The sequence below is a fragment of the Akebia trifoliata genome, chromosome 2 (assembly GCF_017979445.1).
Source record: "Akebia trifoliata isolate Shusen 1 chromosome 2, ASM1797944v1, whole genome shotgun sequence".
Classification (NCBI taxonomy): Eukaryota; Viridiplantae; Streptophyta; class Magnoliopsida; order Ranunculales; family Lardizabalaceae; genus Akebia; species Akebia trifoliata.
Genome location: NC_141376.1, coordinates 18,096,785 through 18,124,258, shown reverse-complemented (window position 1 = coordinate 18,124,258; position 27,474 = coordinate 18,096,785). Strand labels below are relative to the sequence as shown.

The window sequence follows — 27,474 nt, the reverse complement described above, 5'->3', positions numbered from 1 at the left end:
TCAAATGTATCTTTTTGGGTTATTCCTCTACCCAGAAAGGCTACCGTTGTTACCATCCTCCTTCTCGACGACGTTTCATTTCTCGCGATGTTTCTTTTTTTGAGCATACTCCTTACTATAATGGGTCCGTTGGCATTCAATCTGAGTGGTTTCCTCTAGATTCACCTGATGATCATTTTCCTTCTTTATTTCCCCTTCCCATGCCTGTTCCTCCCTCTCCACCCCCCGTCAGTTCGTCCTCTCCTTCATTGCAGGTTTACACTCGACATCCACGTGATACTACCATCACTTCTATGTCCGACCAGCTCGCCTCCTCGCCTCCAGCTCCGCCTCCGTCTGTTCCCTGTGATGATCGTCCTATTGCCACTCGTAAGGGTAAGCGCACTTGTACTTATCCCATTTCAAATTATATATCTGACTCTGCACTATCACCCTCCTATCGGAGTTTTCTTGCTTTTGTTTCCGCTGTTTCTCTTCCTACTACTGTTGCAGATGCTATTGCTCATCCTGAGTGGCGCGCAGCTATGATTGATGAGTTGACTGCTCTTGAAAAGACTCAAACTTGGGAAATTGTGCCTCTTCCGTCTGGAAGGAAAGCTGTGGGTTGTCGTTGGGTATTCACGCTTAAGCATAATCTGGATGGTTCCATTGCTCGTTATAAGGCCCGTCTGGTGGTCAAAGGTTATGCTCAGACTTATGGGATTGATTATCAGGAAACTTTTGCTCCGGTTGCCAAGATGACCATCATTCGCGTTCTCTTTTCTGTTGCTGCTATTCGAGGATGGCCTCTTTTTCAGTTAGATGTCAAGAATGCTTTTCTCAATGGTGATCTTCAAGAAGAAGTCTATATGGTCCAACCTCCTGGTTTTCTTTCTTCTGCTTCTCCTGCACATGTTTGTCGTCTTCGCCGGTTTCTTTATGGTCTGAAGCAGTCTCCTCGTGCTTGGTCTGAGCGCTTCACTAAGGCCATGCATCAGTTTGGTTTCCATCAGAGTTCTGCTGATCACACCTTGTTCTTGCGTCACTCCCGAGGCAAAATTGTTGCTCTGATTGTGTATGTGGATGATATTGTTCTTACTGGAGATGATGCCGATGGCCTTACCGAGGTCAAAACTTACTTAGGACGTCAATTTGAGATTAAGGACCTTGGACATCTTCGCTATTTTCTGGGTATTGAGGTTGCCCGGTCCCGGTCTGGTATATTTATTTCTCAGCGTAAGTATGTTCTTGACTTACTCAGTGCCTCTGATCAGCTTGGATCTCGTCCAGCTGATACTCCTATTGAGCAGAATCACAGGTTGGCTGATTCTGAGGGGGAGTGTGTGTCCGATATTGGCCAATATCAGCGTCTTGTGGGAAAATTGATCTACTTGTCTATGACTCGCCCTGACATTGCCTATGCTGTTAGTGTTGTAAGTCAGTTTATGCACTCGCCTCGAACATCTCATCTTGCTGTTGTTTATCGTATTCTTAGATACCTTAAGGGATGTCCTGGTCGAGGTATTTTATTCAACAATCATGGTCATCTTCGCATTGAGGCATGGACAGATGCAGATTATGCTGGTTCAGTGACTGATAGACGGTCTACTTCTGGGTATTGTACTAAAGTTGGTGGTAACTTGGTAACTTGGCGTAGTAAGAAGCAGGATGTGGTTTCTCGGTCAAGTGCTGAGTCAGAATACAGAGCCATGGCACTTGGAATATGCGAGTTGTTGTGGCTCAAAATCTTACTAGCTGATTTATGTCTTCCTGTGCCGGTCCCCTTCTTACTATATTGCGATAATAAATCAGCTATTAACATAGCTGCAAATCCGGTTCAGCATGACAGAACGAAGCACATAGAAGTTGATCGTCGTTTCATTAGATAAAAAATAGTTTCTGGACAGATTTGTACTCCCTTTGTCCCTACCTCTCAACAACTTGCTGATATTCTTACTAAAGGTGTTAGTAAAACCTCATTTGAAGATGTCTTGTCCAAGTTGGGCATTGTTGATATCCACGCACCAACTTTAGGGGGAGTGTTAAATAAGTCTGTAGGGTTATTTTAGTCTTTTCACTTCTTTCTCTTATGTAATACTTATATAGCCTAATTAGGGCTAATCAATCTAATAACTTTTTCTCTCTAATCTTCAATTTAAAGCATTGTATAGATCACCAATTGATTACAGTTCACTTATAGTTATATACTTATGTAATAAATATGCATGTAACATCATATAATAATACATGAGGTGAGGTGTATCTCGAATGGGTCTAAGATTGTGACTGATCTCTCGAAAAAAATAGGCCTACTCAATGACAAAGGTCATTTATATGGACCCCCCTCCGGGATTTCGTCTTCAGGGGGAGTATTCTGGGAAAGTATGTCGCCTTCTCAAATCTCTATACGGCCTAAAGCAGTCTCCGCGAGCTTGGTTCCAGCGTTTCTCTGAGGTCATTCTATCTATGGGATTTTCTAGATGCCACTCTTACCATACTTGCTTTACTTGACGAGGAATAGATGGTCGCAATACTATTGTCTTGGTTTATGTGGATGATATTATAGTAACTGGAAATGATGCACAATGGATTGACAGAGTTAAGAGGCAATTGGGTAATGCTTTTGAAGTTAAGGACTTAGGTACCCTCAAGTACTTTTTGGGGATAGAGGTAGCCCGCTCACATCGTGGTATTTCGTTATCTCAACGCAAATACACATTGGATCTTCTTCAGGACACCGGTATGCTTGGTTGTCGTCTTGCCTCTTCCCCAATAGATCAGAACCATCGTCTTCATGCTGAATCTGCAGAACTGTTATCTGATCCTTCATCTTACTAGAGACTCGTAGGCCGTCTAATTTATCTGACTAATACTAGACCGGATTTGACCTTTGCGGTTAGTGTAGTCAGTCAGTTTATGCATGCTCCGCGTACCTCTCATCTTGAAGCTGTGTATCGTATTCTTCGCTACTTGAAGTCTCGTCCTGGTTTAGGCTTATTGTATTCGTGTACTACTCAGCCACATTTGTCTTGTTTCACTGATGCTGATTATGCGGGTTCTCTTACAGATACGAGATCTACATATGGTTTTTGTACTTTCTATGGTGGTAACCTTATTTCATGGAAAAGTAAGAAACAGAGTGTGGTTTCTCGTTCGTCTGCTGAAGCTGGGTATCGTGTATGGCACTTGGCACATGTGAGCTTCTTTGGCTTAGATCTTTACTGACAGAGTTGGGATTTCCTATTGCTAGTTCCTCCTCGCTGTTCTGTGACAACAAGTCTGCTATCATACTCGCATCTGACTCAGTCCTTCACGAAAGAACTAAGCACATCGAGGTTGATGTTCACTTTCTTAGGGAGAAAGTTCGATCTGGTGCTCTTGAGACAGTCTTTGTTCCTTCTTCAGATCAACTGGCTGATATACTTACAAAGTCTGTTGGACTTTCTGTCACTATCTCTCACCTTGCCAAGCTGGGTCTAGTTAATATATTTACCCCAGCTTGAGGGGGAGTATTGGAAATATTAGAATAGTCAGTTCTAGTTTGACTAAAATTAGTTTATTTAGTTTTATTTCTTTATAAGGGCATTTATGTCCATTCCTTTATTATTGATTATAAATATATGCCAAGATCTCATTAAGAGACTTGACTTTTCTCTTCTAAATTTCTTCTATTATAAGAAGTGCCTAGTAGGTTTTCTATCAATGTACTTCTATGGACCAATTATGATCTTAGTGTCACATAACATAGTAAAAACAGTCCATAACTCAAAGCATATAGATTTAAGGCTAAAACATTCTTCTTTCATGGTTTACTAAATCATGCCCAACTAAGCCATGAAAATTGTTCTAAGTATGGCAAGTGAATTATAGAACACACTATCATTCCATCATATGTTAAAAAAGTTGAATGAAGTAGATTTTGAAAAAAAAAAAAAAAGATTTTGTAAATGATTTGTTTTAAAATTAGCAATGCCAACATTTTAGAAATATGACGGGTGACCTACCTAAGGTGAGAAGGTACATGCCTTCTCCAATCGCATGGACAACTTGCAAAAGCCCCATTGTTCGACCTCGGTTCCGTGCTTCAAATCCGCTTTCTTGAATTCTTTTTGGCCTTCAAAAATATCTCCACGACTTTCGACCACTGTATGTAGCTACTTCCATTTAAGCGAATAGAAGTCATTTGAGTTCCAACCAAATCAACAGATATACCTAAGATAGTCTTTTGCTCCATGATGGAAATTGCTCTACAATTTTCGGCGCTTCCCCCACAAAATTAATTTTCTTTTCCCTTTAAGTCCTCTTGTTCACGTTGCTCACGGTATTCAGAGGTTTTTCAGATATTTTTGTGAACGAATTCTACTATCGAAAATTCTCCTCGATAAGAATTCCTTATAGCCAAGATCTGTGAAAAACCTCCAAAAAACATAGAGAAATCTATCCCAGTGAAATCGTGGGTTTCTTAAACTCCTCCAGATAAAATCACAAGGCTCCAAAACCTTTTCTAGATAAAAGCTCACATCTCCAATATCTCTCAAGATGAAGTCGCCGGACACCTTGAAAGGTCAGAAATACAATCAGAAACCTAACTGCTGAAAAATCTCCAAGGTTTATTTTAGGAAAATGGGATATTCTTCTTGATTATTCTTGATCACTCTTGACTTTCTAGAACATTCTTGTAACCTTCTACAATAGGATAGTTTTCTAGAATATTCTTGTAATCCTCTACAATAGGATAGTTTTCTAGAATATTCTTGTAATAGGATAGTTGGTCTATAAATACCCTATTAGGGCATTTGTAATGGGTATCCAAGAATTCTCAATAAATTCAGTTTTTTACATGGTATCAGAGCCTTAGGCTCATATCCTAGGGATTGATTTTTTTCTTTTTTTTGTTATCTTGTTTGTTGTTCATCTGTTTTTACCCTTCCTTTATTTTTCCCTTGTGATCTTTGCTGAATTCACGATGTCAGAAGAGTCAGGAGCCACCAGTCAGTCTAAGATGGTGACAATCAATCAGGCCGTAGGGGAGTTGTAGAATATTCAGGCTGCTTACAGACTTAATGGTAAAAATTACCTAAAATGGTCACAGCTGGTTCGAACTTTTCTCAAAGGCAAGGGAAAACTCAGTAATCTCCTTGGTACTAGACCCGATAAAAAGGATCATGTGTTCGCTACTTGGGATGAAGCGGACTCCATAGTCATGGCCTAGCTTTGGAGTGCAATGGTGCCGGAAATCAGTGACACTTGTATGTTCCTCACCACAGCTAAGGACATATGGAAGACAGTTCGACAGATATACTCAAAAGTAAATGATTCAGCCTAGATTTATGATATTAAGACCAAACTTATTGCTACAAAATAAGGTAATCGTTCAATTACAGAGTATTCTAATCTGTTGAAAAACATGTGGCAAGAGATGGATCATTATAGGTGTATTATGATGAAAGATAGTGAAAATGCTGCCATTCTCAAAAAATTTATTGAGAATGATCGAACATATGACTTCTTGGCGGGTCTCAATCCTGAGTCTGATCAAGTGAGAGTGCAGATCTTTGGAAAGGAAGAATTACCATCTCTAAATGAGACAATTGCGATTGTTCGTGCCGAGGAAAGCCGAAAGGGAGTCATGCTTGTTCCACACGCATCGCTGGAAGCCTCAGCATTAGCTACAACAAGTCCTAAAGAGCTAACTTCCTCAGAGAAGACTCTTGTTGTAAAGTCAGAAGGCAAACGACAAGATCAAAGAAATGGCAACAAAGCCAATCTCATCTGCAACTATCGCAAGAAGACAGGACACTTGAAGGAGCAGTGTTGAAAACTGCATGGGAGACCACAAAACTTTTTTGGTCGAAATGGGGGAGGATCAAGAAACTGGCAGCAGAATTGGCAACAAAAGGGACATGCTACTCTGGCACAAACCGGCAGTGATGGCTCGGGTGCTCAAGAGAATTCTAATAGCAAGGAGATCAACAAAGAAGACATTGAACGGCTAAGATCACTTCTCAACTCCTTGGAGAAACCATCAGGTATGTGTTCATTTGCACATTCAAGTATGGTTTCTTCTTCTCATGCCTTTAGTGTCTCGGATAGTAACCATTTCGACTCTTGGATCATTGATTCAGGAGCAACTGACTACATGACTCATTGCTCCTTTATATTCTCCACATATAGTCCATGTTCTAGTAACAGAAAAATTACATTGGCCAATGGGTCATTTGCTACTGTAGCAGGTCAAGGAGATATTCACATAAGTCCTTCATTAATTCTGAAAAATGTTTTGCACGTTCCAAAACTTACAATAAATCTAGTCTCTGTCCAAAATCTCACAAAAGATTTGAATTGTAGATTGACCTTTTCATCCCCTCTTGTATTTTTCAGGACCGAGCTACGGGGATGACGATTAGGCATGCTAAGGAAAGTAGTGGCCTCTATTACATTGATGTGCAAAATAAAAATAAGAGTTGTAGGATTGACAATCCATCTTCCTTGTTGTCAAATACAAGATCTCCAATAAAAGACCAGATTTGGCTTTATCACCTTCAGTTTGGACATCCTTCCTTTAGGACTTTGAGTGTCATGTTTCATTCCTTATTTAAGAATGTTGATATTCGTGAATTTCATTGTGACATTTGTAAGTTTGCCAAACACAAACGAGTTTCTTTTCCTTTGAGTAATAAAAAATCCTCATTTCCTTTTCAATTAATCCATAGTGACATTTGGGGACCGTCAAGAATTTCAAATATTTCAGGGGCTAAATTGTTTGTCACGTTTATGAACGACTGTACTAGTGTCACATTGGTTTTTTTGCTAAAACAAAAATCTGATGTTTGCACGGTTCTCCCTATTTTTCATGACATGGTCAAAAATCAGTTTGGGATTAAAATAAAAAAAATAAGATCTGACAATGCAAGAGAATATTTTAATCAAGTATTATCTCCATATTTTTAAAAAGAAGGGATAATACATGAATCATCTTGCATAGATACACCCCAGCAGAATGGAGTGGCAGAAAGGAAGAATGGCCATCTCTTGTCAACAACTCGTGCACTGTTATTCCAACGGAATGTCCCCAAATACTTATGGGGTGAAGTAATTCTTATATCAGCCCACTTAATAAACCGTACTCCATCTCGAGTTCTTGATTTTAAAAGTCCCTGAGAGGTTTTTTCCAAATTTTTTCCTGATTTTGTATCTCACAATTAATTGTCACCTTGAGTTTTTGGATATGTCTCGTTTGTTCATATTCATTCTCATAGTCGTAGTAAACTTGATCCTCGAGCTCTTAGGCGTGTCTTCATGGGGTATTCCTCAACTCAAAAGGGTTATAAATGTTATCATCCACCATCTCGCAAAATCTTTGTATCCGCCGATGTAACTTTTGTTCAAAGTGAGTTTTTTCCAACCTTCTCTTCAGGGGGAGACACTTACTAGTGAAGATAAGGACCAAGGGGATCATGGCTTTCTAATGGACTTTCTTGCTCAAGCTAGCCAACCACCAACCCAAAACACTCCACCATTTTCCTTGCCTGAAACTGAAACACTAAAACAACTTGAACAAGAAGAAGTTGAGCCATCAAAACAACCCGAAGCTGGACAGCTTGAACCTATAACCCCAGGACATACTCGTATTGAATCAGTTGTCACGAAACCATTGCAAGTTTACTCAAGGAAGAGAGGTTCCACTACTAAGCCGAAGCTAACTCAAGCGTCCGAACCAGCTCTCGGAAATGAGGTAAATACTGATATCCCTGTCATCAACTTGTCTTAAGAAGTTTTTGAAAAAAATGATCTTGACTTACCCATTGCAGTTAGAAAAGGTACCCGAAATTGTACAAAATATCCATTGTCTCATTTTGTGTCATTCGAAAAAGTGTCACCATCACACAAAAGCTTTCTCACCCATCTAAACTCCACAACCATACCACAAACACTATCCGAGGCCCTAAGCAAAGAAGAATGGAGACATGCTATGAAATTGGAAATGGATGCACTCGCGAAGAACAAAACCTGGGAGTTGGTGAAGTTGCCCAAAGGAAAGAAACCTGTTGGATGCAAATGGGTGTTTCTCTAAAGTATAAAGCTGATGGATCACTTGAACGATACAAGGCCAGGTTAGTTGCAAAGGGTTATACATAGACCTATGGAGTGGACTATGAAGAAACATTTGCACCGGTGGCTAAGATGAACATAGTAAGGTTTTGTTGTCATTGGCAGCCAACTTAGATTGGAGTTTACACCAATTCGACGTGAAAAACGCCTTTCTTCACGGAGACCTAGAAGAAGAGATTTATATGGTGAGGCTTCCAGGATTTGATGGCAATTCAGGAGATAAGAAGGTATGCAGGTTGAAGAAAGCATTGTATGGGTTAAAACAATCTCCACGAGCATGGTTTGGAAGGTTTACAAAGACAATGTCAGGAATGGGCTACAAACAAAGTCAAGGTGATCACACTCTATTCGTAAAACACTCGGCCTTTGGGGGAGTAACTGCACTACTGGTATATGTGGACGATATTATTGTCACTGGTAATGATGCGAAGGAAGGAGCACTCAAGAAACGTCTTGCAGAAGAGTTTGAAATAAAAGACCTAGGCAAGTTGAAGTATTTCCTAGGTATAGAGGTTGCTCGTTCAAAGGAAGGAATATTTGTCTCACAACAAAAGTATGTGCTAGATCTTCTCAAGGAAACTGGAAAAATAGGTTGTAGGCCCATGGAGACACCAATAGAAGCAAATCATAGGCTAAGTGAAGCTCCAAAAGATGAGATTGTAGACAAAGGGATGTATCAACGTTTGGTTGGAAGACTGATTTATCTCTCTCATACTAGGCCTGACATAACATATTCTGTTAGTGTGGTTAGCCAATTCATGCATAATCCTAAGAGTATACACTTGCAAGTCATATACCGCATCCTCCAATACTTAAAAGGTAGTCCAGGGAAGGGAATTTTATTTAAAAAGGGAGCAAACTTGCATTTGGAAGCATACACAGACTCAAATTATGCAGGGTCCGTGGTGGATAGAAGATCGACGTCCGGTTATTGTACATTTCTAGGAGGAAATCTAGTTACATGGAAAAGTAAAAATCAACCGGTTATAGCAAGATCAAGTGCAGAGGTAGAGTTTCGGGCAATGGCACAAGGAATTTGTGAACTTCTGTGGATCAAAATAATTCTGGAAGATCTTAGAATCATCTGGGACAGTCCAATGAGGTTGTATTGTGATAACAAGTCAGCCATCAATATTGCTCATAATCCAATGCAACATGATCGTATAAAACATGTGGAAGTGGATCGACATTTCATAAAGGAAAAACTAGACAATGGTTTAATTTGCACCCCATACATTTCAACAGAAGGGCAACTTGCAGATGTTCTAACGGAAGGATTACCTGGAACCACATTTCAAAAGGTCATTGGCAAGCTGGGAATGGAAAGTATATATTCACCAGCTGGAGGGGGAGTGCTGAAAAATCTCCAAGGCTTATTTTAGGAAAATGGGATATTCTTCTTGATTATTCTTGATCACTTTTGACTTTCTAGAACATTCTTGTAACCTTCTACAATAGGATAGTTTTCTAGAATATTCTTGTAATCCTCTACAATAGGATAGTTTTCTAGAATATTCTTGTAATAGGGATAGTTGGTCTATAAATACCCTATTAAGGCATTTGTAATGGGTATCCAAGAATTCTCAATAAATTCAGTTTTCTACTCTAACCACCACAACCAACCACTAATAATTAATGAAAATCCTTTAATCTATGATCACATTAGGGATATTTTCTAACCACAAAGACAAAATCCTCCAAACAGAGGATTTTAACCATCATGAGATAATAGGTACAAATCAGATCAGAAAATTTTGGTTTATACCAAAAGAGAAAAGAAGAAAAAAAAATTGGGGAAGAAGAGGAAAGAAGCAAAATATGATCACTAGAGAAGCTCTGATACCATGAAGAAGATCATATTAGGGTTTAGAGAAGAAAATAATGGAAAAAATAGGAGTCGAACTTGACTTTCTCACTATGAATCGTGGTATATATATAAAACAAGAAAACAAAATGAAATTACACATATGCCTTTATGGAACATATATAAAATACTAATATATCTAGCAAAGGGAAAAACAGAAATTTTCTGGACTAATTTCAAGTTATTTATGTAGTAAACAATTCTTGAAAACTTGATTTACTTTTAACAGGTGCAAAGGAAGCATGTCTATGAACTCAGGCAATCAATATTAGCAGGTGATTCTGAAAGTTGTTCCCAACACATATTCCAGTGAGTTGCATCTCGATTCTCACCCGCATATTGATTTGCATTTTATTATCAAATGATATGCATGAATGGTCTATGTGAAAACATTTTTCATTGTTTGAATTTGAGAGTAGTTAGTTTTTTTTTTTTTCTTTATTATCCTACATAGTCTAAATAAGCATACCTCACAGTGGGATAGTGGATATAATTTATCCTGAAATTTAACTATTTGCTAATCATTGAACGACTGCAATATGATTAACCATAAAGGTTTGTAGTTGTCTTCTTGCAGTCATGACTATCCTCATTTGAGCATATTGAATTTTAGAATTATATAGTTGTCTTCTTGTGGTCATCTCCTACTTACATGATAAAATTTCTGTTGCTCAAAGAGAGATCTAGAGCCCATTTGGTTACACACAAAAATGTTACTTTTTGACTTTTGAAAGTTAAAAATTTATGAAGTCTGTTTGGATTCATTTTAGAAAACTACTTTTAAAAAGTAAACAATCCTTACTTTTTAAAAAGCAAAATGAAACTACTTTCTAAAAGTTGCTTTCTTCCAAAACTAATTTCTTCCTAGCAACTTTTTACTTTCTATCCAAACGGGCTAGTAGTCTCTTTAACCTGTTTTCTGCAGCTCTCAACTATACTTTATTTTGAGAAAACAAGCAGCTGTGTTTCCCGTAACTTTGTTTTGTCACTCAGGTTTTTTCTTATTTTTCAGTTTGTTGCATCATTCGCAGTGTTAATGTCATGTTTAACTCTATCTCCATTCTCATCCTTTACCATTTGAATGAAGCATTAAGTAAATAAATAGAAGTCAATACTTTGCTTCTTCTTGACTTTATAAGATTCCCTTCCACACTCATTTCTGTCTCATTTGTGCGTGGACAGATTGTGGCCAACATGTGCTAAAACTTATTCAGGATATTCTTGGATTTTTTTTTTTTCCAGTTTTTTTAAAGGAAAGCAGTTTGTTCTACTAATGTTTCCTAAACTTTTTGCAACTGTAATAATGTTGATTTATTTATTTAAGATAGTGACAAACACATGTTAATCCTATTTAGTATATTCCATAGTTTTTCTTTTAAATAGAAGAACTTGGTTCTTCATAAGTTTTCTCAATTGTGTCTACAACTTTGAGTAGTGGTTTATTAATGGAAAGATTGCTAATTTAGTCAAATATGTTGGTAGGAGTCACTAATTTTCAGTAGTGACTAATTTGTAGTTGCTGTGCGAGTAAGATTTCAATACAACCATACAAGGTTATATGATACTGTGTTTTTCATAAATAATAATGTTGTGGACATGCATGGGCTATATATTTTGTAAGGGTACATATTATTGTGTAATGTTGTTGTCATGGTCACTCCTGAATGATTTTTACAACATTTTACTTGGCTTTTAACAAAGTAAAAAAATTAGAATCTAAGCTTAAATCTAAACAAATCTGATCATGTAGGCTTATGATGACCTCATCATATTAATGTGTTTCAACCAATATGCACTATTATGTTACCCTGTAACAAATTGACTTTTGGGGAATTAGACCTCATTTCATTTCATCTTTCACACTTGTGCATATCTTTCTCAAAAACAACTACCCCTAACTTTATCCAACCCCAGGATTAAAAAGGCAGATTGAGAACTTTTTCACCATTTTTTAGTAACTCATTCTTTTAAAAGATTAAATTTGTCTATTTTGCAATTGGATGCATGAATTAACTATAGGATCTTAAAACTAGGGTAGTTTTGTCAAAGTTATGCTAGTGTGATAAATTTTGAATTGTTGCAACTTTCGTGGAAAACTACAAAAAGCAATAAATCTAAAATTTTAATTAAATATTCAATGTATGTAGCATATGAGACCACATGCAACCAGCATATGCTGCTCACATATGCAAAACCGCATGTGGCGTATGCGGTCGCATTTGGCACAAAATAATTTTTTATTTCAAAAAAATAAATAGAAGCAGGAACAAATAGAAAAAATATTTAAAAAATTAATAAAAAATTTAAAGAGTTGAATTTATTTGATTACTGTTAGTCATTTAATAACAAGAATAAAAGAAGTCAATAAGCCAAATAATCAATAATGCCTAAACCATTTCATGATACGAAGGTTGCTCTGTTGGAATCATCGATTTCTAGTTTTGGATGATTAAAGTGGACTCCACTTTAATAGTTTTATCACTGGATGCCATGATCTTATATTAGAATGCATAAACTCATAATTTGAAAAGTAGTAGTAACAATAAGATTTAAAGAGTATATGTGAGCAAAAGAGTATAAGAAATAACTTAGAATAATGTAGGGAATTTGGGGGGGGGGGGGGGGGGGGATTTATTGGAGAAGGTAGATTATGAAAAAATTTAACGTTACGCTCCAATATTTTATATGTGATGGCATAATGATTCAGAATCACTTAATCGCATATGCCATCGTGGCATATGCGATTTAATGTATGTGATCGTGTATGATAACACTAGTTTATTCTATTGGACTTTTTGTCGTACTTTTATATACTTAATTATCCATTAGAGTTTGTGCCACATTTGCGCTTTCAGTTATAAATGTTAATGTTTGTTTTCATACAAATGGAGAATTGTCTTCTATTTTTATATAGATAGATGTATTGATAGTATTATTGTATTAGTACTTTAAGAAGAATTGTAAAAAAGAGAAGTGTTAAATTTCATAATGAGAGCTTGGCAGATAGAAATAAATAGAAAACTAATAATAAACTACATTATTCCAATACTCTCCCTCAAGCTAAGGCAAATATATCAACTAAACCCAACTTGACAAGGTGAGAGTTAGTGACAGATAGACCAACAAACTTTGTAAGCATGTCAGTAAGCTGATCTGAAGAAGACAAATACTGTTTGAAGAGCACCAGATCAGACTTTCTCCTTGTGAAAGTGGACATCAAACTCTATATGCTTAGTTCTCTCGTGAAGAACAAAGTCAGAAACAAGCATGATAGCAGGTTTGTTGTTGCAGAACAATGTGGAGGAACTAAAGACATGAAATCCTAATTCTGTCAACAAAGTCCGAAGCCAAATAAGCTCAAATGTGCCAAAGGCCATAGCTATCCTCAACTTCAGCAGAAGAATGAAAAACCACACTCTATTTCTTACTTTTTCATGAGATCAGGTTACTTCCATGGAAAGTATAGAAATCAAAAGTAGATCTCTTATTTATAATAGAACCAACATAATCAACATCAGTGAAGCAGGACAAATGAGGCTAAGCAGTAGATGGGTAGAAAAGTCCAAGACCAGGACGCGACTTCAAGTAGCGAAGAATACAATAAACGGCGTCAAAATGAAAAGTGTGCGGAGCATGCATGAATTAACTGACTACACTAACCGCAAAGGTCAAATCCAGTCTAGTGTTAGTCAGATAAATCAAATGGCCTATGCGTCTTTGATAAGAAAAATAATCAGATAATAAATCACCAAATTCTGCATGAAGGAGATGATTCTGATCCATAGGAGAGGAAGCAGGATGACAACCAAGCATATTAGTGTCCTAAAGAATATCCAATGTATATTTGCACTAAGATAGCAAAATTACACAATGAGAGCGGACCACTTTTATCCCCAAGAAGTACTTGAGAGGACTCAAGTTCTTAACCCAATAGCACTTTTACCCTATCAATCCATTGGGTATCATCTCCGATCAAGATAATATCATCCATATAAACCAGAACAATAGTGCAATGGCAATCCAATCCTCAACGTATAAAACAGGTATTATTTGAGTGGCATTTAGAAAACTCCATAGATAAAATGAACTTAGAAAAACGTTGAAATCAGGTTCACAGAGACTGTTTCAAGCCATACAGAGATTTGTGAATGCAACATACCTTCCTAGAATATTCCCCCTAAAGATGAAATCCAGGAGGGGGTGCCATATAGATAACCCTAGTTAGATCACCATTTAGAAAGGCATTCTTCACATTGAGTTGGTGAAGAGGTCATGAGTGACATGCAGCTAGAGAAATAAGGAGGTGAACAGTAGTAAGTTTAGCTACAGGGGCAAATGTAGCACCAAAATCCTTTCCAGGGCGTAAATCACTTAGCAACAAGGCGTGCTAGAATATTCTGGGAAGGTATGTTGCCAACCTAAATCTAATGTGCGATTATCAGATAGGCAGAAAACAGTAAGTATATGCACAATGGCCACACACAGGAATCCACAGTGGCAATCACAGAGCCCGTATGTGCACAGTAGCACCTAGCAACCCAAGACAGAAACGTGGTCGTAGGGCAGAAAATAGTGCAGAAAACCCTAGAACAGCGCAGAAATATATCCATACAGGCTTGTGCACATCTTAGGGCTGTTACACAAACCCAAAACAACAGCAACACAGCCCTAGGGCTGTCGCATAGACCCAAAGCTGCAGCAATACAGTCCAGGCAGCCCAGCCAGCAGCCTTATTGCATACCCTAGGGCTGTCGCACAAACCTAACACAACAGCAACACAGTCCTAGGCAGCCCAATCAGCAAACCAATAGCCCTATTGCACACCCTAGGGCTGTAGCAAAAAAAATCTGGTTGCAACAGCAAACCAGTCTTTTGTTATCGAACAATCATCATTATTGCATCATGCGATCAAGGTATTCCAAACTAAAAAGAAGAAAAAAAATAACCCCCGAAGGGGAGATCCTCTAACGAAGCTACTACTTGGTTAGTTTGATCTCAAGGTCTAAAAGATAGATGGGAGGAGAAAGGAGAGGAGAGGAACGGAGATGAAACTTCAAGATCCCAAAATCGAAGTGAAGGAACCCAAAGAGGAGTCGATGGGTCCTCTAAGGCTCTGATACCAAGAAGAATTGTAAAAAAGAGAATTGTCAAGTCTTATAATGAGAGTTTGGCAGATATTTATATTAACTAATGTGGGAATAGACATAAATGCCCTTACATAGAAATAAATAGAAAACTAATAATAAACTACATTATTCCAATACTTTAGAGATCATACTTTTAGCTTATGTAATCATTAATAAGGTAATTTGAGTATCACAGTGTATCTTTACTCAAAGTGTATCATTCTCTTTCTTTCATTTTTATTTTGGCATATCCGAGCACAACAACTATATCCTTGTATCCAGTAATCAATACTATCTCATATATGAAGGACAGTATGTATGTGCACCCAGTTATCCATGTATTCTGTTTCCTTAAACTTTCAAGATTCAATTATGTAGTACTTGAAGTAATAAAAAAAGAAGGCATATGTTGTGCTTGTCGGCATTTTTTATGGTATATTAGTCTACTGAGTAGTTAGTTCTTGAAAGCTCGATGTGTATTTGTCTAAAATCAACTCATCATTTTGAAACACACTAATGAACAAAAGTTTCTTGTAGGTACATGCAAGCAGTTGTAGATGAAATCATCTTTGGAAATGTTGACCCAATGAAGGTGTTTTGCAATTTACGTTAGTATGCAGTATGCCGTTCACAATTTATCACATTTTTTTTTACCTATATGCCTCCCTTTTGTTGTCCAGCATCCAAGTCGCTGGAATTTGGGTAAGCTCTTAAATGAGTTTGCTGGGATTACAGGGAAGATCTTGGCTGGTGAGTCGAACTTAAATTATTCATGCATTCTTTCTTTAGTGTCTTCTTTAGCCACGCATTACTGAATACCGATAGCTGAATTTTAGCTATTCTTTGAACCATGTTTAACATTTTTTCTCATGAAAAAAAAATTCTTTAGATTCGTTTGCAGGAATCACTGAGGAATCTTTATTGGCTTCACTTGAAAAGCCATGTGAATTAAGCTCTATAGAAATTGACAAATTTTTCCTTCCAAATTTGCCCGTACCTCCAAATTCCTTCAGAGGAATCCATAGGAAGTGCTCTTCTTTAAAACGTTGGCTAGTCATATGCACTGATGAGTCGACAAAGTGAGTACAATCTCAATGTTTCATTCTAACAATTTCTAGTCTTTATCTGACAAGCTCTGCGTGGAATCTTTTATGTAACATGTAGGAATGGAAGGTATCGAGGAACCACTAATCTTCTCCGCAAGTACTTGGGGGACTTTTTGATTGCTTCTTATCTGGATGTCATACAAGAATCTGGTTATGATGATGCCTACATTAAGGAAATTGAGGTGATATTCTTCTCTCAATATATTCTCTTGTTCAAGGATCAAATTTCAGCTTGAATTTCTTTTGCTACAAATCTTAGATGCTGGGTTTTTCAAGGAGATGGAAGATCAAGTTTACTACATTTAAAGGTTTAAATTTTGATGTTGCTGTGTTTCGGTCAGTTTGGAAATGTTAATATTTTGTGAAAATATTTCGATCAGTTTGAAATATTATTGACTTTTTTGGAAATTATTGAGATGATACAAAAATCATGGAAACATAGGAGATATCTAATGAAGTTTTGATTAATGATAAAACAAGGAAGAAAACACATTCATTACTCATCATACTTCAAATTATGGAAATATTCTTTGGAGGATGCTTCCTTTTTTCTGTTTGTTGGAGTGTTTGGAAGGAGAGGGACAAACGGATTCAATGGAAGCTTGCAAGAATATCATATTGGCAGTCGAGGCTCATCTCTTTTTGTGGTCCAAGTTATATATGGGCTTCAAGGGATTTTCTTTGAGGGTTGTGTATAAGTGGGATATTGTTTGATCAAGGAAGGTTGGTGTATTTGCCATTCCTTAAGCCAATGGCAGCTCCCTAGTATTGTTTTTGTTTTTTTTTTCACTTCTCCCTGGACGATTGTACCTTGTTCTTGGTAGGTCTCCTCGATCTCGGGGAGGGTATCCCTATTGTATCTTGTATTATATTGTTGTATTCTCTCTTTTGAATGAAATTTCGCTGGTAAAAAAAAAAAAATAGTAGTGTACTGGCTTTGTAGAAATACTTACATTTTCTTGTTTGGAAACAGAGAGCAGTTCTTGTGAAGACTCTTGATTGTTTCTGGAGGGACCATTTGATAAACATGAACAGGCTTAGTTCAGCGGTATATATAATGCATCTCTTGATTCAAACACATCCGTGGCTTTCAAATTTTGAACTTAATCTGCATTTTATGGCAGGTAAATGTGAGGAGTTTTGGGCACAGGAACCCACTTGAAGAATACAAGATTGATGGGTGTCGATTTTTTATTTCGATGCTCAGTGCAACCCGAAGATTGACGGTAGAATCGCTCTTGCGGTATTGGTCATCTCCTATGGAATCTGAAGAATTATTCGAATCATAGAAGCAAAATCTCTTTTTTGTAAAAATATTTAAAAAATTATTACTTTTGTTTTTATTTTTTATGTATGTACATTATGGCAGTGTATTATTGTTTGTGCATTTCAGCTGTGATGCAGGCTTGCATAGGGGTGTTTTCACATGTTTCAAGCTGACAAGTTATTCTACCCATTAGACTTGCATCTTTTTTTTGTTTTTTTTGCCTGGATAATTTTGGATTAGACTTGCATCTACAGCCACACATCTCTTTTCCTAGGTTTCAGCAAGAAAACACGATGAAATCAGGCTTTGGAATTTTTCTTTTTTATCCTTATAATGTTTATTCAAACTTGTAACTATAATAAGAGATCAATATTTCAAGGTGAAAAGATATGATTTTATGAATTAAGAGAAAAATAGGTGATCTAGGATGCTCAGATATTTAGGGGTTTGAGTGTTTTACTGGCATCAAATTCTGCTTTTGGATGATTTGAGTAAAGAATTCCTGACCTGAGAAAACATTTGATATTTTCTAGCATCCCCACATCTACAAGGCCATTTGGACAATATGGGATTCATTAGGAAAGCTTCAATATCTGCATAAAGTTTATTGTTAGATATCTTTTATTGTTGCATTTGGCAAATTTTTTTACTCACTCCATGTTTGGTTGAGATAACCCCCTACCCTACTTTCCAACTAATTATGTGCCCTGTTGACCTTGGGTCTACTCTCATTGTTTAATCAAAGTACCCACCTGTATTTCCAACTAATGATGTGTCCCCGTTAAAAATCCTCGACTTTTCTTTCCCAAAACTAAACATTTTTAACCTCTTACGTAATTTTTTTGGTCATGGTCTTTAATCTTAAGATTCTATCTACTTCAACTCTTAAAACCTTAGAAGAAAATATGATTTTTCGAGAAATAGAAGACTGAAATTTGGCAAAGAAAAATCAAAGGGTTTTTTTAAAAGGGGTTAAGTGAGGAAGGAAGCGACAAATTGAAGATGCAGTTGAGTAGATTGAATAATTTTTCATAAAGATTGAAGTGCTTGATGATGCTATTTAAATTTTTGGCTAGAGGTGAAAGATGAGTGCACTAAATGTCATTCTAGTAGTCTTCCAATGTAGACCATGGTCGATGGATATACATCACCAATTTGAAAACCCATTGATTATCTCAAATACTCCAAAGAAAAATGCCTGACCGACTCAAAAAGGCACTCCACTGACGTGGCTGTGTGCATAGAACGCTTGATATTTTTCCTTGTATCTCAAGGAATGAAATCTCTTGTGTTGTGTGCACACTGCCACATTAGTCAAAGTGTTTTTTAAAGTGTATTTATGAGTCAGTTTAGAATGACTCTTCAGCCAAACTGGAGGGTTATGTCAGCATTAAAGTTTATTTGGTAAACTTTTCTTTCTTAATAGTCCTTCAACCTCATCTCTCGTGATAATGTTTTTGAATATCAAAAATACTCTTTTTCTCATCTTCACATGCTTAGATTTTTTAATGGGGATTACAATCACTTCCAACAATTTTTTTTATCACAAATGGAGAATGATGTACTTCTAAGTTTGAACATTTAGGTGTATTTATTTATTTTAACCATTTATTAAAAAAATGAAGAATGAAGTAGTGATTCTAAATTTTTTGAAGATTACGTTGCAACTTTTGATGAGTCTCACTTATATATAAAAAAAAAAAAAAAAAAAACTTTTGATTTGGGTATTCCAATATCTAAGTCGAAGAAATGAAAAAAAAATCTAGATAACATTTACAATGTTGAGTTCAATAATTTTTAAAATTTTCAAAATCAAACTATTGTGGGGGATATATCCGTCGATCTGCTGCGATAGCTCTTATTGTCAAATTAAGGGGGAAAAAAAAAGTTGGTATGATTCTTGGAGATTTTTCAGGTAACAGGGTTGATGACTTCACTCATGAGATTGTTTGTTGAGGATCCGAGGTTGCATCTTGGAAGTAGGATCTTCTGAGTTCGGACGTTAAGGGAGCTAGGTTGACCTCCACCTTGTCCAAAGCAAAGTGTTTTTAAAAAAAACTATATAGTAGTGGCTAGTACCTAGGTCATGGTGTCAACAACACTCACAAACCTTACCAACTTATCAAGTTGGCACCTTGAGAAAAGCAAAATCTTTGGATTCATATTATGCAGATTTTTACACCAGTTGCCAAACTCATGCAACCCTCCTCTTTTATCAACAATATATCATAGTGTGAGAGTCTCGACTAGTAGTAAAACTAGCTCTCTCAGCCCTGGACAATTAACAGTCCCAAAACCTTCACTATTTTGTTTCAAGTCTTGGCACATAAGACTTACAAGTTCCAAGCATGTATATTCTATTGCCTAGATAATAGCTTCTATAAGAAATGTTGTGCCTTGGAGTGGATTCACCTTTTTTTTTTCTTTTCTTAGTCCACATTAAATTCCAGATCTTGAGCATGTTGTTCTATCGATTTTTATCAAGAAACAGAAGAACCCATACTAAGATTTTGTTGGGCCCTGGTGCCATTAACGAACACCAGGTCAACATCTCCTAAAGTATATTTCATTAATAGAGCATCCCTAGGCAACCTTTTGCTGGATTAAATCATCAAAGAAATTTGATTATATTTCAATTCATGACGATTATAAGTAATAAAAAAAAAAATTCATATTCTTCAATCATGGATAAACAGCTTTTTATTTATTTATTTATATATATATAGGAAAGCGGGTATAGTGGTTAGTAATTTGTGAGCGAAGGAGAGTTCTGAACCCAGTTCATGGTATCAATACCCACAAACCTTAGCAACTTAGCAAGCTGACACCTTGATAGTCATGGAAATTTATTTCTTGGCGTAGAATAATAGATTTTTATTGATTTTGGTTGAATTACAATGACCCTCATAATTGTTTAAAAAGAGGAAGAGTATTGAAGGATTAACAATCAGTCCAAATCATAATCTTATCCTACTCTTCATGAACTATGATTAACCTCATCACAATATGAATCTTATATAATACTTCAAATACTTGGGAATCTTTCCATCCAAACAAAACGCAATCTGAACTGAAATATATACACCCAATGCTTGCTGTCTAAGAATTGTTTCTATTCTACAAATTACAAACAAATCTTTTAAGGAATTACTTTATCCTTTCCATTCACAATATCAATGTTCCTAACAGGTCCCTTGAACCATCTTCTTGCATCTAATACCCACCAAAGCATAATAAGCATCAAACCTATACCCAAAGCTACAGGTGCATAGTTGAATGTATCCCACTTGATGGGATAGTAAGTCGGCAATAGAAAGACCGAACAAGTATAACAAATCCACATGAAAGCTATGAAGCAAATTGGCTTTCTTGCTTTACCCAAATAAAATGGTCCTGCTTTGAAGTTCTTTTCAGCCATCACCAACCTCGCGAAAATAGGAACTGCATATCCACCAACCCATCCGACTGTACATATTGAAGTTATAGCAGTGAAGACTACATTAACTTTCAAAATGGGAAGTCCAAGAAGAATGCAGATTGCTGCACATAACCATACTGCATTGGCAGGAACCTTGTTTTTATGGCTTATTTTTCTCCAAATTGACGAAAATGGAATTCCTTCGTCTCTTGATAGAGCATATACCTGAAATGTGCCATGATACAATGTAATTTACATGCTAGTAGATAAGAATAATTAATATAAATTTTAAATTTTTAAGCCATGTATCCATTGTAATCCATTTATTTTTTAAAGGTTTCAACTTTTGTCTGAAAGGTTATTTAGGCAACAATTGACTTTTGATTATCGGCCCTAGGGGCATGGGAAACTTGTTTAAGGGTTACTATGAAGGATTTTTCAGTAGGAAGAGAGATTGTAACTCTGGTCTTCATGGATATAGTGAAAGGATCTCATTGTCACCAGTAAATATAGGCAATCTTGCCGAACCACATAAATTATGTGTTCTGATCTCTTTACTTTGATTTGTATTTTATTTTTCGTAATTTCTTACACCTATACCGATAAAGCTCGACTAGGAAAAATAACATTTCACTTACCACTCTGGCTGCACTAGTAGTAATTGAAAGGCCACCAAAGAAAAAGGAACCCCAAATAATAAATAACAAAATTATGGCTCCACTGGAATTATTATATCTTCCATGGAAGGCATCGTAGAGTATCTGAGCTGGTACAAATGTTCCAGCGGTTTCATTGGTAACATCAAACAAGTAGCTTGGATCCTGCATAAGAATTTCAAAATGACACATAGTCGCAAAAATAATAATTGAAGATTTATTAATATTAAAAAAAAAAAAAAAAAAAAAAAAGATTACCTGAATACTGAAAGTAAGGGCTAAGATGTATGCCCATCCGAATATGGAGATAATCCCTATACTAGAAAGAATTGCAATCGGACCATTCTTGTCTGCGCCTTTAGTTTCCTCTGTTAGATGTGCGGCAGCATCATATCCATATAGTGAGTATTGACTGACAAGAACGGATAGAATGACTGCATATACTTTGCTAGTGATCCCAGTTGAGTCTGACATCTCAAAATGAGAGAACACGTATGAAGCGGGTTGTGTAGTCAGCGCCACAAGCGGAAGCATTATAACTATAACCGTACCTCCAATAACCTGCCAAGAATTCATTAAATTTATATAACTATAAAAGAAAAAGAGCAATAGAGATTGAGAAGAAGTTTTTTATTGCAAATATCAGGATACCAGACGGTTTAACTTGTGCTTATTGTATACAAGCCCAAGCATATAATGTAAACCTGTATATTCATGGATAGGGAATTAAACTGAATCATCGTGAACTCGTTTCATTGAGTAATAGAAACTTATCTTAATTTACAAACATTTCAAGTTTTACCAAGTAAGACCTTCTCATTAATCCCCCATCAATCACCCAAGGTTTAAAATCTCGTTTCATTCCCCTATGTTTCGGTCAGAAAAATACAACACCTATTATTGTTCCTTCTTTCTCCACTAACATTTCATACTATAAAAACTGGAAAATTAGCCACCCATTTTCAGCCCCGTAATCCTTAAAATTTCAACAAAATCCCAAAAATAGTCACAACGTTACGTCCAAATTGCAGTCCGAAAACCCTTCGTCTTGCAATAAGGATTTCTAAATTATTTATCTTCAATCAAATTTGGTCTGTTTTTTCGTTGTAATAAAATTTCATTAAAAGCATTGAAAAATTACTGAGGGAAGGAGGTCGAAAAGACCATCGTAGACACCGAGAAAATGTTTTGTTTCAAACAAAAACTTCTCAGAAATATGTACATATCGGTACAAACCAAAACTTGTCAATTCTTACGAAACAGATTGAAAACAAACATCATGATTTTGTAACAATCTTCTTTGATCTGTTCCAAAACAGAACAAAATTTTAAAATGAATAATTTGTATTTTTAATTTATTTATGCTAAGTGCAATGATGTTCTTATCATTGAACAGAAAACTACTATCGATACAGAGAAGAACACAAAATAAGAAACAAAAAAAAAAAAAATTTACCTGCCACCATATAGAAATTATGTCAATAAATGCAATAACTTCTAAAGCGAATGTGTTGAGTACTGCCCATATAATTGTAAGGCCCACGTACATACACAAGAATAACCATCGAGGAGCTAAGTAGCCGCCACCTTTGTTTGTACCGGTACATAGTAAAATAATGCTCTGCAATGTCTGGGATCCTGCATAAGCCTACCAAGAAAGCAAAAGAACCATAACTCAGAAAACCAAACTAACAATTAGTAAACAAGGTATACTGTATTGATGGATTGTTGTTACCTGTGTACCTATGCCAGCTATAAGACCAATTGCTTCCAGCCAAGCACAACACCAAGATGCAAAGGGACCCCATTTCGGGCCAGCTAGATGGGCAGCCCAGAAGTAAAGAGAACCAGTAGTCTGCTTAGTTTAACACCAAAGGCAACAAACCAAGTTCGTAAACAATAAGTTACATAACAAAATGGAGAAAATTCTTCTGTAATAAAGAAAATTTCTTGAAACAAAAACCTGGAGAGTTGTGTCTAAAGGAGATCAAAATTCAAAAAAAAAATTGTATAAGATCCACAAAATGGATGGACATATTTCTCAAATTCAACACAAAATTCCAGGCTTACAACACACAAGTGTACATTCTGAATGCTCAAAAAACTTTGGATTTCTTAGAGATTTCTGTTGGTGTTTATTGACTCTAATGCGTCCATTTGTGGGTTGTAAGCAACCCTTGAATTTCATAATCAGGGCCACGATCAATCTGACCAACAGTTAGCAAGATTCAGTGGTTGTGATGGATTAATCTAAATAGCAAACATGAAAGGTTGCATCCTTTCCTTATGACCAACGGCCAGCTCTGTCAAAAAATCGTCTACTTCTCACACCCACCCTTATAGTTATAGGCCCATGCCCCTTGGTTTACTACACCACAGCAAAAACATAGGCATGTCTATGCCTAAGTGCCTTCAGTGCCCACGACTACTATTCATAGGTGCTCTATAAGGTAAGTAGCAAAGGGCTCCTTTAGACGAGCATACATGCAAAATGCAATGTGCACCACATGAGTACACGACGGACATGTACGCATGTATGCAACCCCAAATATTATGCAAAATCCCAACAGAAGGGTCCTTGGATCCCACCTCTACCAAATTGAATCCTCCCCCCACACTCACACTCACACATTTAATTTGAAGTATTTCAAAGAAAAGCATCAATGGTCCCGTGCACACCTCCACGTCAGCTCAGTGTCTAACGCAGTTTTAGAATTTTCATATTAGAGTGACTGCTGGACACTAAATTCAACACTGAGCTGATATGGAGGTGTGCACAAAATCCATAGATGCTAATTCCCAAAACAGTAAATTACCAATTTCAGAATGATTAGTAGGAAAATTTACTTCTCAAATACCAAGTTTGGAATTAAAATATTTCACTTAAAGGGAAATTTAATATTTTATAAAATAGGAAATGTTTACCCACTTTAAGTGAAATCTTTTAATTCCCAAAAGTCCAAAACGGTAATTTACCATTGAAATGGGAATTTCACAATTCTTTTCTACATTTTTGGGAATTAGAAAAGATTATGTATCTGGATTCATTTTGAAAATATTTACAAAATGTAAAATTTATCCATTTTTTGTAAATAATTTTTCTGAAAAAATGGATATAGATTGTAGAAATATATATAGGGAAATGTTCAGCAACAAACATTTTGGCAAAACATTTTTCAAAACATGGGTTAGAGGTTTTGGAATAGGCTGATTTTTGGTGAGGATGATCTCTACGGTGAGAAGATCATCATCACCAAAAATCAGCCCATTCCAAAATTTCTAACCCCATCAAAAATGATTTACAAAAAATGGACGGTTCACGATTTTTCAACTTGTAAACTGGGGTTAGAAGTTTTGGAATGAGCTGATTTTTGGTGAGGATGATCAGAGATCATCCTCACTAAAAATCAGCCCATTCCAAAACCTCTAACCCATGTTTTGAAAAATGTTTTGCCAAAATGTTTGCCAAAATGTTTGTTGCTGAACGGGACCCATATATATATATATACACTTTTGGTTTAATTAAACTGAATGACCACTATTGTAATTTAAATTACAAAAATACCACTTAAAAAGATATTGCATAAGGGTATTTTTATAATTTCATCCAAAAAGGCCCGTTTTAAATATTTTATTTTATTTTGTGTAAGGTAACATATATGTCCTTTTCCATAATTATTTTTTTTACAAAATGATAAATTATTCTTTTAAGAAAAGATTTTCAAAACGTATCCGGATATGTAAATTCATGAAGTTTTTTGTCTCTGTTGTTTTGTAAATCTACAAAATCCAAATCTTGATTTTTGGGAATGAAATTTAATTCAAATTCATCGTTGACCCAATCTAGCCAAGATTGTTAAAGGAGAACATGCTTGAATCAGTTCCCAATCAAAGAAACATACAAATAAAGAGAGAAGTAAAGAAACAAACCGGGAAAGAAGAACAGATCTCAGCCATGGCGATCCCAACAAACCAAGTGAAGAAAGAGACCACAACCCATCCCCAAACAAGACTAGCTGGTCCTGCATATAGAAGACTTGAGCCATATAGAGGAGTGATCCCAGTGAAAAGCGTCATTGTGGAGAAGGAGATGGCAAGAGTTTTGAATAAAGTCTGAAAAAAAAAATTTAATAATTCAAGAAAAGAAAGAAGCAAATCAAGAATAAATGAAGAAATTGAAGTTAAATTTATACCATTTCTCTTCGGAGTTCTTGTTTGTATCCGAGCTCGTTGAGACGCTTCTCTCCTGAATCCATTACAGGACTTTGGTTTGTTGGTTGTGGGAGATGTTCCATTGGATGATCAAGTTATCAGTTTTAGCTCCTCCTCAATAGACAAGAGGAGATAAAACTGGTTTTTTTTTCTGTATGGGTTTTCACAGAAAGAGACTCCTCAAAAGGGAATAAAAGTTGGTATTTCCGATATGGGTTTTCAGAGAGAGAGAGAGGGAGAATATATAAGTGGTATCTCTTCTGATATGGGTTTTCGGAGAGAGAAAGAGAGTTTGGTTGCTTAAGTCAGAGGTGAGAAGAGAAGCTTTTAGGGTGTACTGCGTTTAAAAGTCAAAAGTCAGCGCAAGGACAGGTAATGCCTTGCAAGACTCAAGTGTGAAACTATTACCAAGTTTGAATTTTAGTTGGGACAATAACGGCTTGTTTGACGTGAGTTGTCTTTATGTAGTTGATTGATATCCTGTGTTATCCGGAGTTGAGTAATTGATCGCTTCCTAGATTCTTTTCTCTCCACCTGGTTAGTCACCCATACTTTTTTCTCTATGTATCTATATCTTCTCTTATAAAAATATCTATCTATCCAGAAAGAAAAATATCCTGAGGATCCCTTCTTGGAAGGAACGAGTTTATTCGGTTGTCGACCAAACCTTTCTTTCTGCCCCCGAAAGAGAATAAGTAAGATTAGTAAACAAAACAGAAAAAAAAAACCTTCATACCACGTGAAGGAAAATTTGACTTGAGCGGTTATCATGTATGTTGGGAAATCGATTATAGTCAATTGGGTCATGCTCCATTAACATCAAAATTAACGTCGTTTCACATGGCCGATGTGAAGGTGCACACAAAACCCCTAGATGCTTCTCTCTTGTATCTTGATGAAAAGTATCTATGATTTGTGCACACATTCACATCAGTTATTTGTGAAATGATGTCAATTTCAATGCCACTCCCCATTTTCCTAGTCAATTTTCTCTTAACATGGTGTCTCCACAAGCACTAGTCCTCGCTAATCAATCATTGGATGTTGGATTTGAGCTTCTTCCATAATGGGACTAGTACCAATCCCTCCCCCTCCCCCTCAATAGGTGGTCAATCTCCCCATTCACTACATCCTTTTTTTACTATGGCCCTTCTCCTCTACTTTACTGGAAAGTAAGTGAGATCTACATTGAGGATGTGACAAGCTAAATTCGGGGTTAATCCTTGGCATATTATGACTGAATGGGAATTGTCTTATGACTTACCTAATGAAGAAATCTTCTCTATTGACATGCTTCCATCTTGGAGAATATTCTTTGATGGCGCAGCTAGAAGAGATGGAACGAGAGTAGGTGTAATTTTTATCACCTAAAAAAATGAAGTATTAATGTTCTTGTTTGCCTTAATGAAATTATATTCAAACAATGTTGCAGAATACCAATCTCTAATCAATGGTTTAGAACTCGGACTAGAGATGAAGTTACACCAACTCTATATGTATGGGGACTCACAATTTGTCATCAACCAACTCTCAGTAGAGTATGACGTTCGAAAATATGAGTTGGTACTTTACCACTACTATGCTACACAACTTATAAGTCAGTTTGAAGACGTCATCATCAGGCATATACCAAGAGTTGAAAACAAGTAAGTCGATACTTTAGTTAGTCTTGCTACAAGTTTGACTATGCCAGAAGGAGAGACAATGAGTGTCCATGTTTGCCATAAGTGAGTA

General features: G+C 36.4%; 2 protein-coding genes across 4 annotated transcripts in view; one reads left to right on the top strand and one right to left on the bottom strand.

The window, feature by feature from the left end:
- SECA2 (Preprotein translocase SecA family protein) overlaps positions 1-17,654 on the top strand; it is a 64,141-nt gene extending 46,487 nt beyond the window's left edge. For all 3 annotated transcript variants that reach the window (XM_086431934.1, XM_086431933.1, XM_086431932.1), the window contains 7 exons: positions 10,185-10,264; positions 15,619-15,673; positions 15,762-15,831; positions 15,971-16,160; positions 16,246-16,369; positions 17,161-17,235; positions 17,312-17,654. In XM_086431934.1, coding sequence (XP_086288060.1) covers positions 10,185-10,264; positions 15,619-15,673; positions 15,762-15,831; positions 15,971-16,160; positions 16,246-16,369; positions 17,161-17,235; positions 17,312-17,476 — 759 coding nt within the window. In that variant the 3' untranslated portion in view covers positions 17,477-17,654. The remainder of the gene's footprint in view (positions 1-10,184; positions 10,265-15,618; positions 15,674-15,761; positions 15,832-15,970; positions 16,161-16,245; positions 16,370-17,160; positions 17,236-17,311) is intronic.
- Positions 17,655-20,444: 2,790 nt separating this feature from the next.
- LOC147409850 (amino-acid permease BAT1 homolog) lies at positions 20,445-26,031 on the bottom strand. Its single transcript, XM_086431931.1, has 7 exons — positions 25,722-26,031; positions 25,459-25,641; positions 23,264-23,383; positions 22,985-23,176; positions 21,787-22,089; positions 21,511-21,693; positions 20,445-21,097 (listed from the first exon to the last, which is right to left on the bottom strand). Exons 1-7 carry the CDS (start codon positions 25,821-25,823, stop codon positions 20,594-20,596), a joined length of 1,587 nt encoding a protein of 528 aa, XP_086288057.1. The 5' UTR covers positions 25,824-26,031; the 3' UTR covers positions 20,445-20,593.
- Positions 26,032-27,474: the final 1,443 nt, after the last annotated feature.

Coding starts and splice junctions, on each gene's coding strand:
- LOC147409850 (XM_086431931.1), bottom strand. CDS start 25,823: ATGGAACATCTCCCACAACCAACAAACCAAAGTCCTGTAATGGATTCA. Junction 22,090..22,984: donor TAATTTCTATATGGTGGCAG/GTAAATTTTTTT, acceptor AATTCTTGGCAG/GTTATTGGAGGTACGGTTAT. Junction 21,098..21,510: donor CTACTAGTGCAGCCAGAGTG/GTAAGTGAAATG, acceptor GGCACATTTCAG/GTATATGCTCTATCAAGAGA.